We start from the raw sequence: 15,099 nt of genomic DNA, 5'->3' as shown, positions 1-15,099 counted from the left end.
CTGAGGTTGTTGATTCAGAAGGTTTGGCAGTGGTTCCCTCTGTTGCTGTAAGAGGAACTTCAGTAGTTTTGGTTACAACCGAGGGTCTTGATGTTACAACTGTACTTTCAGGACTTTCTGTCGTAACACCTGGCGAAGATGTTGTAGTTTCCACAACAGCTGTGGTAGAGGTTGTAACTGGGCCAGTGGTGACTTCTTTAGGTGGTTTAGTTGTAGCAACGTTTACTGTTGTTCCTGCTGAGGTTGTTGTTTCTAAAGGTGTGGCAGTGGTCCCCTCTGTTTCTGTTACAGGAACTTCAGTAGTTTTGGTTGCAACCGAGGGTGTTGATGTAACAACTGTAGTTTCTGGACTTTCTGTTGTAACACCTGTCGTTGTTGTAGTTTCCACAACAGCTGTGGTAGAGGTTGTAACTGGGCCAGTGGTGACTTCTTTAGGTGGTTTAGTTGTAGCAATCTTTACTGTTGTTCCTGCTGATGTTGTTGTTTCTGAAGGTTTGGCAGTGGTTAACTCTGTTGCTGTAACAGGAACTTCAGTAGTTTTGGTTACAACAGAGGGTGTTGATGTTACAACTGTAGTTTCTGGACTTTCTGTTGTAACACCTGGCGTTGTTGTAGTTTCCACAACAGCTGTGGTAGAGGTTGTAACTGGGCCAGTGGTGACTTCTTTAGGTGGTTTAGTTGTTGCAACATTTAGCGTTGTTCCTGCTGATGTTGTTGTTTCTAAAAGTGTGGCAGTGGTCCCCTCTGTTTCTGTGACAGGAATTTCAGTAGTTTTGGTTGCAACCGAGGGTGTTGATGTTACAACTGTAGTTTCTGGACTTTCTGTCGTAACACCTGTCTTTGTTGTAGTTTCCACAACAGCTGTTGTAGAAGTTGTAACTGGGCCAGTGGTGACTTCTTTAGGTGGTTTAGTTGTAGCAACGTTTACTGTTGTTCCTGCTGAGGTTGTTGATTCAGAAGGTTTGGCAGTGGTTCCCTCTGTTGCTGTAAGAGGAACTTCAGTAGTTTTGGTTACAACCGAGGGTGTTGATGTTACAACTGTAGTTTCTGGACTTTCTGTCGTAAAACCTGGAGTTGTTGTAGTTTCCACAACAGCTGTGGTAGAGGTTGTAACTGGGCCAGTGGTGACTTCTTTAGGTGGTTTAGTTGTAGCAACGTTTACTGATGTTCCTGCTGAGGTTGTTGTTTCTGAAAGTTTGGCAGTGGTCCCCTCTGTTGCTGTTACAGGAACTTCCGTAGTTTTTGTAACGACAAACGGTGTTGATGTTACAACTGTACTTTCAGGACTTTCTGTCGTAACACCTGGCGAAGATGTTGTAGTTTCCACAACAGCTGTGGTAGAGGTTGTAACTGGGCCAGTGGTGACTTCTTTAGGTGGTTTAGTTGTAGCAACGTTTACTGTTGTTCCTGCTGAGGTTGTTGTTTCTAAAGGTGTGGCAGTGGTCCCCTCTGTTTCTGTTACAGGAACTTCAGTAGTTTTGGTTGCAACCGAGGATGTTGATGTTACAACTGTACTTTCAGGACTTTCTGTCGTAACACCTGGCGACGTCGTTGTAGTTTCCACAACAGCTGTGGTAGAGGTTGTAACTGGGCCAGTGGTGACTTGTTTAGGTGGTTTAGTTGTAGCAACCTTTACTGTTGTTCCTGCTGAGGATGTTTTTTCTAAAGGTGTGGCAGTTGTCCCCTCTGTTGTTGTTACAGGAACTTCCGTAGTTTTGGTTACAACCGAGGGTGTTGATGTTACAACTGTAGTTTCTGGACTTTCTGTCGTAACACCTGTCGTTGTTGTAGTTTCCACAACAGCTGTGGTAGAGGTTGTAACTCGGCCAGTGGTGACTTCTTTAGGTGGTTTAGTTGTAGCAACGTTTACTGTTGTTCCTGCTGAGGTTGTTGTTTCTAAAGGTGTGGCAGTGGTCCCCTCTGTTTCTGTTACAGGAACTTCAGTAGTTTTGGTTACAACCGAGGGTGTTGATGTTACAACTGTAGTTTCTGGACTTTCTGTTGTAACACCTGTCGTTGTTGTAGTTTCCACAACAGCTGTGGTAGAGGTTGTAACTGGGCCACTGGTGACTTCTTTAGGTGGTTTAGTTGTAGCAACGTTTACTGTTGTTCCTGCTGAGGTTGTTGTTTCTAAAGGTGTGGCAGTGGTCCCCTCTGTTTCTGTTACAGGAACTTCAGTAGTTTTGGTTACAACCGAGGGTGTTGATGTTACAACTGTAGTTTCTGGACTTTCTGTCGTAACACCTGTCGTTGTTGTAGTTTCCACAACAGCTGTGGTAGAGGTTGTAACTGGGCCAGTGGGGACTTCTTTAGGTGGTTTAGTTGTAGCAACGTTTACTGTTGTTCCTGCTGATGTTGTTGATTCTGAAGGTTTGGCAGTGGTTCCCTCTGTTTCTGTTACAGGAACTTCAGTAGTTTTGGTTACAACCGAGGGTGTTGATGTTACAACTGTAGTTTCTGGCCTTTCTGTCGTAACACCTGTTGTTGTTGTAGTTTCCACAACAGCTGTGGTAGAGGTTGTAACTGGGCCAGTGGTGACTTCTTTTGGTGGTTTAGTTGTAGCAATCTTTACTGTTGTTCCTGCTGATGTTGTTGATTCTGAAGGTTTGGCAGTGGTTCCCTCTGTTGCTGTAACAGGAACTTCAGTAGTTTTGGTTACAACCGAGGGTGTTGATGTTACAACTGTAGTTTCTGGACTTTCTGTCGTAACACCTGTCGTTGTTGTAGTTTCCACAACAGCTGTGGTAGAGGTTGTAACTGGGCCAGTGGTGACTTCTTTAGGTGGTTTAGTTGTAGCAATCTTTACTGTTGTTCCTGCTGATGTTGTTGATTCTGAAGGTTTGGCAGTGGTTCCCTCTGTTTCTGTTACAGGAACTTCAGTAGTTTTGGTTACAACCGAGGGTGTTGATGTTACAACTGTAGTTTCAGGGCTTTCTGTCGTAACACCTGTTGTTGTTGTAGTTTCCACAACAGCTGTGGTAGAGGTTGTAACTGGGCCAGTGGTGACTTCTTTAGGTGGTTTAGTTGTAGCAATCTTTACTGTTGTTCCTGCTGATGTTGTTGATTCTGAAGGTTTGGCAGTGGTTCCCTCTGTTTCTGTTACAGGAACTTCAGTAGTTTTGGTTACAACCGAGGGTGTTGATGTTACAACTGTAGTTTCTGGACTTTCTGTTGTAACACCTGTCGTTGTTGTAGTTTCCACAACAGCTGTGGTAGAGGTTGTAACTGGGCCAGTGGTGACTTCTTTAGGTGGTTTAGTTGTAGCAACGTTTACTGTTGTTCCTGCTGAGGTTGTTGTTTCTAAAGGTGTGGCAGTTGTCCCCTCTGTTGCTGTTACAGGAACTTCCGTAGTTTTGGTTACAACCGAGGGTGTTGATGTTACAACTGTAGTTTCTGGACTTTCTGTCGTAACACCTATCGTTGTTGTAGTTTCCACAACAGCTGTGGTAGAGGTTGTAACTGGGCCAGTGGTGACTTCTTTAGGTGGTTTAGTTGTAGCAACGTTTACTGTTGTTCCTGCTGAGGTTGTTGTTTCTAAAGGTGTGGCAGTGGTCCCCTCTGTTTCTGTTACAGGAACTTTAGTAGTTTTGGTTACAACCGAGGGTGTTGATGTTACAACTGTAGTTTCTGGACTTTCTGTTGTAACACCTGTCGTTGTTGTAGTTTCCACAACAGCTGTGGTAGAGGTTGTAACTGGGCCAGTGGTGACTTCTTTAGGTGGTTTAGTTGTAGCAACGTTTACTGTTGTTCCTGCTGAGGTTGTTGTTTCTAAAGGTTTGGCAGTGGTTCCCTCTGTTGCTGTTACAGGAACTTCCGTAGTTTTGGTTACAACCGAGGGTGTTGATGTTACAACTGTAGTTTCTGGACTTTCTGTCGTAACACCTGTCGTTGTTGTGGTTTCCACAACAGCTGTGGTAGAGGTTGTAACTTGGCCAGTGGTGACTTCTTTAGGTGGTTTAGTTGTAGCAACGTTTACTGTTGTTCCTGCTGAGGTTGTTGTTTCTAAAGGTGTGGCAGTTGTCCCCTCTGTTGCTGTTACAGGAACTTCCGTAGTTTTGGTTACAACCGAGGGTGTTGATGTTACAACTGTAGTTTCTGGACTTTCTGTTGTAACACCTGTCGTTGTTGTGGTTTCCACAACAGCTGTGGTAGAGGTTGTAACTTGGCCAGTGGTGACTTCTTTAGGTGGTTTAGTTGTAGCAACGTTTACTGTTGTTCCTGCTGAGGTTGTTGTTTCTGAAGGTTTGGCAGTGGTTCCCTCTGTTGCTGTAACAGGAATTTCAGTAGTTTTGGTTACAACCGAGGGTGTTGATGTTACAACTGTAGTTTCTGGATTTTCTGTTGTAACACCTGTCGTTGTTGTAGTTTCCACAACAGCTGTGGTAGAGGTTGTAACTGGGCCAGTGGTGACTTCTTTAGGTGGTTTAGTTGTAGCAACGTTTACTGTTGTTCCTGCTGAGGTTGTTGTTTCTAAAGGTGTGGCAGTGGTCCCCTCTGTTGCTGTTACAGGAACTTCCGTAGTTTTGGTTACAACCGAGGGTGTTGATGTTACAACTGTAGTTTCTGGACTTTCTGTCGTAACACCTGTCGTTGTTGTAGTTTCCACAACAGCTGTGGTAGAGGTTGTAACTGGGCCAGTGGTGACTTCTTTAGGTGGTTTAGTTGTAGCAACGTTTACTGTTGTTCCTGCTGAGGTTGTTGTTTCTAAAGGTGTGGCAGTGGTCCCCTCTGTTTCTGTTACAGGAACTTCAGTAGTTTTGGTTACAACCGAGGGTGTTGATGTTACAACTGTAGTTTCTGTACTTTCTGTCGTAACACCTGTTGTTGTTGTTGTAGTTTCCACAACAGCTGTGGTAGAGGTTGTAACTGGGCCAGTGGTGACTTCTTTAGGTGGTTTAGTTGTAGCAACGTTTACTGTTGTTCCTGCTGAGGTTGTTGTTTCTAAAGGTGTGGCAGTTGTCCCCTCTGTTGCTGTTACAGGAACTTCCGTAGTTTTGGTTACAACCGAGGGTGTTGATGTTACAACTGTAGTTTCTGGACTTTCTGTCGTAACACCTGTTGTTGTTGTTGTAGTTTCCACAACAGCTGTGGTAGAGGTTGTAACTGGGCCAGTGGTGACTTCTTTAGGTGGTTTAGTTGTAGCAACGTTTACTGTTGTTCCTGCTGAGGTTGTTGTTTCTAAAGGTGTGGCAGTGGTCCCCTCTGTTTCTGTTACAGGAACTTTAGTAGTTTTGGTTACAACCGAGGGTGTTGATGTTACAACTGTAGTTTCTGGACTTTCTGTTGTAACACCTGTCGTTGTTGTAGTTTCCACAACAGCTGTGGTAGAGGTTGTAACTGGGCCAGTGGTGACTTCTTTAGGTGGTTTAGTTGTAGCAACGTTTACTGTTGTTCCTGTTGAGGTTGTTGTTTCTGAAGGTGTGGCAGTGGTCCCCTCTGTTGCTGTTACAGGAACTTCTGTAGTTTTGGTTACAACCGAGGGTGTTGATGTTACAACTGTAGTTTCTGGACTTTCTGTCGTAACACCTGTCGTTGTTGTAGTTTCCACAACAGCTGTGGTAGAGGTTGTAACTGGGCCAGTGGTGACTTCTTTAGGTGGTTTAGTTGTAGCAGCGTTTACTGTTGTTCCTGCTGAGGTTGTTGTTTCTAAAGGTGTGGCAGTGGTCCCCTCTGTTTCTGTTACAGGAACTTCAGTAGTTTTGGTTACAACAGAGGGTGTTGATGTTACAACTGTAGTTTCTGGACTTTCTGTTGTAACACCTGTCGTTGTTGTAGTTTCCACAACAGCTGTGGTAGAGGTTGTAACTGGGCCACTGGTGACTTCTTTTGGTGGTTTAGTTGTAGCAACGTTTACTGTTGTTCCTGCTGAGGTTGTTGTTTCTAAAGGTGTGGCAGTGGTTCCCTCTGTTTCTGTTAGAGGAGTTTCAGTGGTTTTGGTTACAACCGAGGGTGTTAATGTTACAACTGTAGTTTCAGGACTTGTAGACACAATAGTTGAAATGATAATAGATGGTAGAGTAATTAATGTGGTTGTGTTTTGCTCTCCTGTGACTACACCAACTGTTGTTTCAGTAATTGTTGGCAATGTAATAATGGTTTCCAATGTTGTTGCTTGTGAAGTGGACACTTCAGCAGATGTGGTTCCAAATGTCGTGTTGGCTTGTAACGTAGTTGCAGCAACTGTGAGGAAATTAGAAATGTTTCGAACAATGCAAAATGTGTTTATTTTAGAGAATATTATCCGAATGTAAAATTTATTGAAGTATTTATTTTCTTTTTATAGTTTTTGAGTTAAATATTTACCACATAATCAATGTTTATAACATAAGTGTTCATGCTGCACAGATTTTCTCTTACCTAATGTTGTCTCCCCAACCGTGCTAAATGCAAAAGACGTAGTTTGAGGGCCTTGTGTAGTGGTCGTTACGCACGTGTACGTTCTTCTTGTTACAGTCCCATTTGCCCCACACTCAGCTGTGATGCAGTTTCCTAGCCCATCCGTGGTGTTGTAGATGGTTTCCCCATATTCATATGTTTTTCCATTAATGAAGCATGTACAAGCTGCAGATAGGAAGTGAAATGCTTTTATGTTCTTATTTTCTTAGAACTGTTATGTTTGAGTGTGTGTATGTGTATTCACATAAAATAATACGTAAATAGTGGTCAGGTTTGTGTCAGTGTATGTATTTACTTACAGTTCACATTGTAGCTGCACCTTATTCCAGAATCTGAACAGGAGCTAAACATTGAAGATACATTAAGTCATATCAATAATCCTTAGTAGTTTGCATGTCATATTCCACCACAACTATTATTTCATGTAAGCCCACACTAATATGTTAGTGGTCACAAGTAGGTCATGTTTGTTTTTGACAAGAATTCGTTTTGAAAATCGAAAAAACACGGTCTGCATGGCCTAATTGTGGATGTGTGTGTGTTTTTGATAAAAGAAGTGTGTCTGTATCCATTTGATACAGGTGCCCACAGTCAATAAGGTACAGAGCCCTTTACGTTAAGAAGACTATGTGTGTCATAGCCTTATACTGTATATACATACATTTTCTGAATTGTCTTCCCAAACTTAGGAGCTTTTGCAATATCAACTGTTCAGAGAACTTTATCTGAATTTATAATCATTTTGATTTGAAGCCTTCTCAAAGTCTCCTGGGCTGAAGTACCACTTTCTGCCTGAACCATTACTAACGGGAACTGTTTCTGTGTCTTTAAACAGAATTATCACACATTATCTGAAATAATTGAGGGGATGTAGATATGCAGAAAATGTGTTTTAGATACAAATTCTTTATTTCTTACTTCAACTTTCAAGCTTTCAAATGTAGGTCATACACATTTCATGGGGCTTTGACTTGATTGAGGCCTAATTTCAAATTGTATGTACAATAAATCCTCTGAATGAGACATACCAAGTGTAACAGTTGTTCGATGGAACCTTATCTCCAATGCTGTAGTGGGTGCCTTTGTCATCATAGCAGCCACATTGACGCCAGGTGACACACTTCATGTTGTCTTCATCAAAGTAGGGCTGGGTTGGGGGACACTTTGGATAGCAGCCTGCAACACCATTATAACATTTAGATTAACATATATAGAAATACAAATATTACTTAATGATAAAGAGCTGCATTCCTATAGTGCTTAAACTCAAAACTCTTTACAAACAGAGCATTGCAAATTGCAAATGCAATTTGCTGAAAGGCTTGGTTTCAAAATATTGACCGTGTCCAGTGGCCTCATTTATAAACACCATTGAGCATAAAGTACTTTATGCTCAATGGAGAATTGAGACTCTGGAAGTTGACACAGCTTATTAAGAACTGTACTACAAATATGTGATTTATGTCTCCAACTTCCAAACAAGAACCTTCTATTTGAGTGCATAAGCAGTTTTTTGGGTTTGGTCATCCATACACAACTTTCTCAAGTGAATCCTACTCCCAATTTTAAAACACAAGTGTGTTTACTTACTACTTTGATATCTAGATCCAATATGTCTACTGGATCAAAATGACTTTTATTTCTTGGAATAAAGGTCTATCAGTCAGTTGACCTGAGATGTACTCAAAGTCTGACCTTAACACCTTCCTCTAGTCAAGATGATGGCATAACATATTTGGGGAAACTACCTTCGAGGGCAGTGATGAGCGTGGAACAGTTTCCTGAAGGATTCCTACATGTCTTCATGCAGTCAGCTCCACAAGGCTTGTAATGCCACTCACAGTCACCAGGGGCATTATAATAGTCGCAGAAAACAGCTGCAAGAAACAACAAACAAACATATGTACTTCATAGCTCTCTACAAAATACAAAGTGTTACATAATATGATAAACAAGTTTATTTTGGGGGGGCTAAAAATACATCCTACAAATCCTCAAATGCTGTATCTCAGATGTTCCATGTGTAATGGTGTCAAACTTACGGCAGAGCTTTGGAGTTCTCCATTTAACACAGGCCCCAGCTTCATTACAAGCTTTGGCATAAGCAGCCACAGCAGTGCAGAGACACTCGCAGTCCCCACCAGAGTCACAAGCACAAGAGTCTCTCACGCAAGAATCAAAGTATGGACCAGGGTCAACCTTCAACACACAGTAGTGTTCTGTTTAGCAAAAGACTTTAGGAGAATGATAAAAGTAGGGTGTTGGAGCAATAATGCATTTTGTGTGATTTATTGTTGTCTGCACAAAGTGAATGGAAAATGCTGTTCTGACATTGACCACAGGATGGTGCATATAGGTAATCACTTGGTGATCATAATTAGGTGTGTGGGACGGGAAAGCAAACAGGTTTTGACCGTGTGGTGTCAACACAGTGTTATAGAGTAGAGTCGAACTGTGTGTTAAAGTGTTTGTATCAGAGTGTGACTGGCATACATATATTGTTCACTGAATGATAACAGACAGAGCCATGTGGATAAATTCATCATGGTGAACATATGGAACTGATAATAAATGGATCGATAGATTCAAAGATAAACTCATTGGACATTGTGTCTTAGTCTGAAACACGAGTCCTAACAAATTCTCCCGTTGCATCCCTTAGTGGCTAAAGTATAGATCATGCTTAAAAGTCACTACGTAGGGCATAACTAAAGTGTCGTTCCATGCTTGTAGTAGTGGCAACTGTGGCACAGGGAATAATAGTAGTAATCAGTGATAAATTGGAGTCACATTTACAAAGATAGAACTTTCCGAATACCACAGCTTGAGAGTTGTATGAGTCTGATAACGCTGTTACCTTTGAATGGCAGCTCTGGAAGGTAACGCTGGTGATGATGCTGCACTGTTTCTGGGACCAGGCTGCTCGATAGCGGTTAGAGGCACAGGGATCAGTGACAAGTCCGGCATCTGGGCAGGTGGATGAAACCTTCCAACTGTTTCCAAATTCTAGAACATCTGCAACTGTCTCCTGGGAGCGTGTAGTAAAGTCGTTCTTACTGTTACCGTCGTAGTTTCCACACAGACCACATACTTGACCCTAAAGTGGGAAGCACAATGACAGAATATACAGCTATGATTGGACTGATACTGAGTAAGGCAAATATTCTTCACCCCCTCAGGTGGAGGTATGGCATTTTCATCTGATGCATCGACTTTTCATAGGAAGAGGGCTAGTTTACACTGCACCATCTGAGTCTTTGGAAACTGTTTGGGACAGAGTGTGCACAAAAAAAGTAATTAGCTGGATTAAGATATGTCAATCAAATTCTTACAAAAGCCAGCGAGGAGAAGAAGGGAAACAAGATTTGAATTGAGAAAAGCCTCTAGTGCCATTCTTGCTCGTCTTTCCGGATTTGACTTAACGTAAACATAGCACTATCTTACATTGTGAGAATTGAAGACAATAAGATAGATTGTTAGCCAGATTCCCATGACAAATGTACCTTTAGCTAATCTGAAGCTGAATTGATTGATGGAAAAATCAGAACAACTGTTACAGAAGTCCAGGCTTAAACACCTTTTATGGCAAATGTGTTTGCAGACAACAAAAGAATGCTGTCAGGTTTAAAACAACTAAATTCAGTATTAGTCATCTTTTGTCTGTTAAGTCTCTGCCTTCTACTGAGATTTACAAAATGATCACCAGCTAGTCACTAACTTGATGAGAGCAGTGACCAGGCTGCGCCTGTTAATGAATGAACTTTTAAATAAAGTTATTAGATACAAGAGCCTCAACCGCTCAACTGGGTTGCTGGGTTGGGTAATACATCATGATATCAGCACCATGTTATTTTACTGACTGTTAGTCATCATGTCCACCACATTTTTTTATTATTGCGATATTCGATTAACCAAATATTGAGTAAATCTGAAACGTAAGTGCCCGCATCAATATCCTTTGTGCAATGGTTTTAATTGAGAGATAGAGACTTGATTATTTACCTGGAGCTGCGGGTTGAGTTTAATGAAAAGACTGGTCTTCTGGTCCCAAACCATCACAAGTCCTGGCTTGATCGTCACCACCAGGTAGATACCCATCTTATGTAATTTAGATTTACCACCTTTACCCGTGCTGCCCTTTAACACGCTGAATTTTTCATCTTTTAATTGGAATTCATTATCCTGTAGGCAAAATAAAATCATCATGGAGTTAAATAAGTAGACAGGTTAAGGTTTAATCAATTCATTATTCTTCAGTAGTTTTAACATCAAAAGGTAAATACCATTTCATTAAAGGGAACACGATAGCTTGAAATAAAATGCTTTTTTCTTCAAAAAGAAACAAATCCACACCTAGTGCATGGCAGTAGCATGGACACATTTGGACCACCGCAGCATTATCAGTTTCTCTGGTTTTGCTATTTATAGGTATGTGTGTGTGTGTTAAAATTAAAAATAAAACATTTTTGTTCTATAAACTACAGAAAACATTTCTCTCTGTTGACACTGGAATGGAATGGCTGCCATACAAAACACATTTGGAGTGCTCTCTTAATTTTTTCCAGCACTGTATACTTTAGAGTGTTCCTCATGCCAACAACTTTAGGCAGAACGGGTGTTGTGTTTACCCCAAGGTAGATCTTGATGGCCTTGGAGCAGGTCGTTCCAGTGCTTCCACATGGAACATTTTCCGAGATAATTCTGAAGCTTCCGTTGGTCTTTCCGATGCCACAGTGGTCCTGAGTTAGGCGTAGACACAGGATGCAATTAGTGGAAACCAAGTTATAATGCTTAACTTTTTTGCAAGAAATAAGACCATAATTAGAGATTATTGATCTGAATTTTTCCGAAATTGGCTTTGTGTGAGAACCAACATTTTAATTTTGTTATGATAAAAACCTTACATTAGCCTACATATGTAACCAAGATCTGAAGCTGCTGCTCATAATTTTTAGCCATGGATGTGTACTTACATACTTATCTTTGTTTATTTTGATTCAAGTGACTGTGCTTTTCTACAATTACTAGGTTAGCTTATTCTTTATTATTGCATGCCTTTTTTTTTACCTGCCATGCCACTGTCATTACTTGCTGTAAAACTGTAAATTTCCTGCCGTAGAAAAAGTAAAGGATTTCTGGTTCTGATTTTGATGTTGTCCTCTGAAAACCTGAATCGATGCAGCATTTTATCTAGCGCTGTAAACATTTAATGTACCCATAGTAATCACACTTGTAACATTTTAAGGATTACAATTGTATTCACTGTTCCACTGTCCACCTGCCACTTTACCTGTAGAAGTGTGTATTCACAGTCTCCATTGAAGTCAAACCTCTTATCATCAAATGTGACATAGTGCCCGTCACCATAGATACCACACACTGCATCACACACATTGGTGGTACATGTGAACTTCCTTCCACTGCAGGAGCTGGGGAGACACACACCGGAAACAAACTTTAATAAGCTACACCTACCATAAAGAGTCATTGCTTTCTTCTAGTGTTTCTATTTTGGCTGTTAATGTTAACACCTTAACACTCACACCTTAATGTGTTAAAAAAAACAATATATAACGTTACTTAGTTTGACCCAAAGTTGCCCCATAATACTAGAGCAGATGTTTACCATGGATCGCCAGGCAGTGAAAAGAGAAAGGAAGCCATTGCTATCACACTGCACTTGTTTGCTTTAGGTTTTGGGCAAAGAGACAAACATTTTGCTGAAGTGTGCTCCAGTTGGTAGAAGATAAACAGGAGTGTGATAGTGGATAGAGCGACCACTGGAGGAACAGATAGAGCTGCAGTATGACAGCAGCAGAGATGATATGCTTATGCAGAGCGGAATCACAGCGGCTCTCTGGGACAGCAGCTTTGCTTTAGCCAAGTGTCTGATTGTTTTTGGAAATTCATGCCAATAATTCAGAAATCATGTTATAATAAATTAAGGAAAATCACTGTCACTACTATCAATTTGTCTCGCATTTTATCGCCTCCCAAAATACAAGTAAATACAAATAATCAATCAGGATTAATCACAGATAATCAATGTGATTAACGCAATAACGGTTTTTTTTGCCAGCACCAATTTTTACTTGTATCTGCAAAATGAGTGTACACTCACTTTCCTCTGTTTGCACAGATTCACATGTGCCTTCTCATCAGGGGACCCTGTGACTGTGCTCGAGTCACAGCACATGATGATCGGAGCACCAGATTCCAATGACCATCTTTTTAGACCAATTTACTTTATATACTGGATATATTTCTGAACATAACAAATTCTACTCAGCTTAATTGGATATTTTACTCTGATTGGTCAATTTGGGGGTTAATTGACGCTAACTATTTTTTACAGGACGCTCTAAACAAGGGACATTGCAGTCGTTTAATTTTTATCAAGTTTATTACAATTATTATATACAACTTGGACATGTTTTATAGTAAAGAGACAGCTAACACGATAGTGAAAAGTTCAATAAAAATGTCATTCAAAGAAAATTAATGCAGACATTTTAATGAGGTTAAACGGATTTTTTATAGACATATTTAAAGTCAAGGACAAAATGAAAAAGTATTTTTTGACTGATGTCCTTTCTTTTTTTTGCATAAAAGTTTGTTTTTCAAAGTGCTTTGTACTGTTTCCACCAATCAGTTGATTTTTTCAAAAATAAAATACAATGGGAAATCCTTGTGTGAGAGGATATACAGTGTACTGTGTGTATTTCCTGGCAGCCATATACAATACTGTGTATTTGTAAAGCGGTGCACAAACCAGATGTTGCAGTCCACAGTGAGAGTCTGCCCGGGATGATAGGCCTGTCCGTTATGCAGGCATGGACAGCTGCTCTCGTTGATGCAGCCTCCCAGTCCATCTGACACCAGGCCATCAGGACACATGCAGCCCGACGTGCAGTCGGTAGAAATCTGTAGCACACCAAAGGAGGCCGGAAAAGACTGTTAGTCATGTATGTTAGAAATATGTTTAAGGTGTGTGTGTGTTAGTGTGTTTGTTTGTGCACTTTATGCTGTACTTACACAAGCCATGTCCAGAGTGCTGCAGCTCTTTAGACATTCAGTCCCAGTGATCCCAGGTTGAACATCGGAGCAGTCAAAGTAAACCATTGGGGCCACACATGATGCTGGGTAATAAATGACAAACTCATGATGAAGAGCGTTTTGATCATAATATTGCATTGTGCATATGATTATAGCACACTACGAATTAACAAGGAATGACTTCTGTCATCCTAGGACTTTCATGATTTGGAAGATAATTCAAAATATGGGGAAATTACAAGGGGATTAACATTCATTATCATCCACAAATCAAACAGTTAAGCACAATAGCATTCACCAAATAGCATTGATTTTCTGCATGTGGTATGTGGAAACATACATGGTTGTTGAGTCACTCCTGAACAGCTGAGAGCTCCTTGTCTGCAAACACTGTGACAAAAAAAAAGTTAACGTCATCAGCTAGCATCCTGAAACCATTCTTTGTTTGTCAATGGAATTCGTAATTGTTTTAAAATAATGTTGACTTGCTACAATGCCCTCTAGCTTCCCCTCATTTTCCAAATCAACTGGAACAACATTAGGTACAATTGGTAGAATTGAAATGCATATAATCCCATCGTGGGAAAGTACACATATCCAAAATGGATTGCTAGATTTGATGTAACACCAGTTAAATGAAAACTCAAGCCAAGTTTATTTGTTCAATATTTTACAAAAAGTAGATTTAAGTAAATCATAGCACCTTTTTAATAAGCTAAATTCACTATATTAATGTTAGGATAAACCTGTTTTTATTTGCTTACTGGTCTCCTATTATGCTATATTTTAACAATAACTGTTTTGCTCCAAATACCAAACTGATCGCCCATTGTAGCATGCCTCATCCCCCTCTATTCCAGCCCTGTTCCTGAAGTGCTGATTCTGTAACTGTCGATTTAAATTTGAGCTGACCTGAAGCTGCCCCTTTGGAGCATCATGCAGATCTCTCTGCTCTGTGAAAGTTTTCTACCAGGAGAAGAAACTCAGCTAAACGCTGCCGTGATTAAATGCCATATTATGTTCCAAACCACATCCAGCATTATTTCTGAAACACTTCTCAGTGTTTACTGCTAGAACAGAGACATTATATGTATTATATACAACAACTCTAAGTCCCTCCTGCAGACATCCTGCTGAACACACAGAGGTGCTGCGGAGGGGTTTCAGCTCGCGACTCTATATAGGTTTTTTATGACATTCCTGAATGCCTAACCTCTGACATCATTACACTATGTTTTACCATGTGTTGCCATCTTTTTTGACAGTCTGCCCAGCAGGAATAATGGTTTCTTTATCATAGCAAGGACAGCGTTCTCTGGACACACACTGGCTGTCCTCAGTCATGTAGGTTCCCTCTGTACAGCCGCAGCCATCCACTGCGGTGATGCTGCTCTTGCAGGAGTGGTCAGTCTGGCTGAGGGACCGGCAGGTGCGGCTGCAGCAGGTCATGTTGTAGTCATACACAGTTTCTCCCCGACATGATTCACTGAATTTGCCTAGTATGAGAGATAAGATTTGAGAAGTAGAAATGGTGTATGTTCAATAAATTAATTTTTTCATCCAGGTAAATTATTTGTTGTCGCCAATAGGATGCACTCACCACATATGGTGTTCCTCCAGCCTCTTAGGTGGATCCCTGCAGCTGCA

The 15,099-nt window shown here is 40.9% G+C and overlaps 1 protein-coding gene across 1 annotated transcript in view; it reads right to left on the bottom strand.

Annotated features, from left to right (window-relative positions):
• LOC134863104 (mucin-5AC-like) overlaps positions 1-15,099 on the bottom strand; it is a 53,192-nt gene that overhangs the window by 26,398 nt on the left and 11,695 nt on the right. Inside the window, exons 16-31 of the mRNA XM_063881371.1 lie at positions 15,053-15,099; positions 14,693-14,948; positions 13,793-13,842; positions 13,432-13,535; positions 13,169-13,320; positions 11,687-11,825; positions 11,025-11,135; positions 10,399-10,578; positions 9,254-9,493; positions 8,439-8,595; positions 8,145-8,273; positions 7,425-7,572; positions 6,696-6,739; positions 6,382-6,561; positions 3,415-5,457; positions 1,288-1,587 (exon numbers count right to left, since the gene is read on the bottom strand). The exon at positions 15,053-15,099 is cut by the window's right edge and continues 80 nt beyond it. Coding sequence (XP_063737441.1) covers positions 1,288-1,587; positions 3,415-5,457; positions 6,382-6,561; positions 6,696-6,739; positions 7,425-7,572; positions 8,145-8,273; positions 8,439-8,595; positions 9,254-9,493; positions 10,399-10,578; positions 11,025-11,135; positions 11,687-11,825; positions 13,169-13,320; positions 13,432-13,535; positions 13,793-13,842; positions 14,693-14,948; positions 15,053-15,099 — 4,280 coding nt within the window. The remainder of the gene's footprint in view (positions 1-1,287; positions 1,588-3,414; positions 5,458-6,381; positions 6,562-6,695; positions 6,740-7,424; positions 7,573-8,144; positions 8,274-8,438; positions 8,596-9,253; positions 9,494-10,398; positions 10,579-11,024; positions 11,136-11,686; positions 11,826-13,168; positions 13,321-13,431; positions 13,536-13,792; positions 13,843-14,692; positions 14,949-15,052) is intronic.

This window comes from Eleginops maclovinus, chromosome 4 (genome assembly GCF_036324505.1).
Source record: "Eleginops maclovinus isolate JMC-PN-2008 ecotype Puerto Natales chromosome 4, JC_Emac_rtc_rv5, whole genome shotgun sequence".
NCBI lineage: Eukaryota > Metazoa > Chordata > Actinopteri > Perciformes > Eleginopidae > Eleginops > Eleginops maclovinus.
Note: the sequence above shows the minus strand (reverse complement) of the source record. Positions and strands in the feature narration are given on the sequence as shown.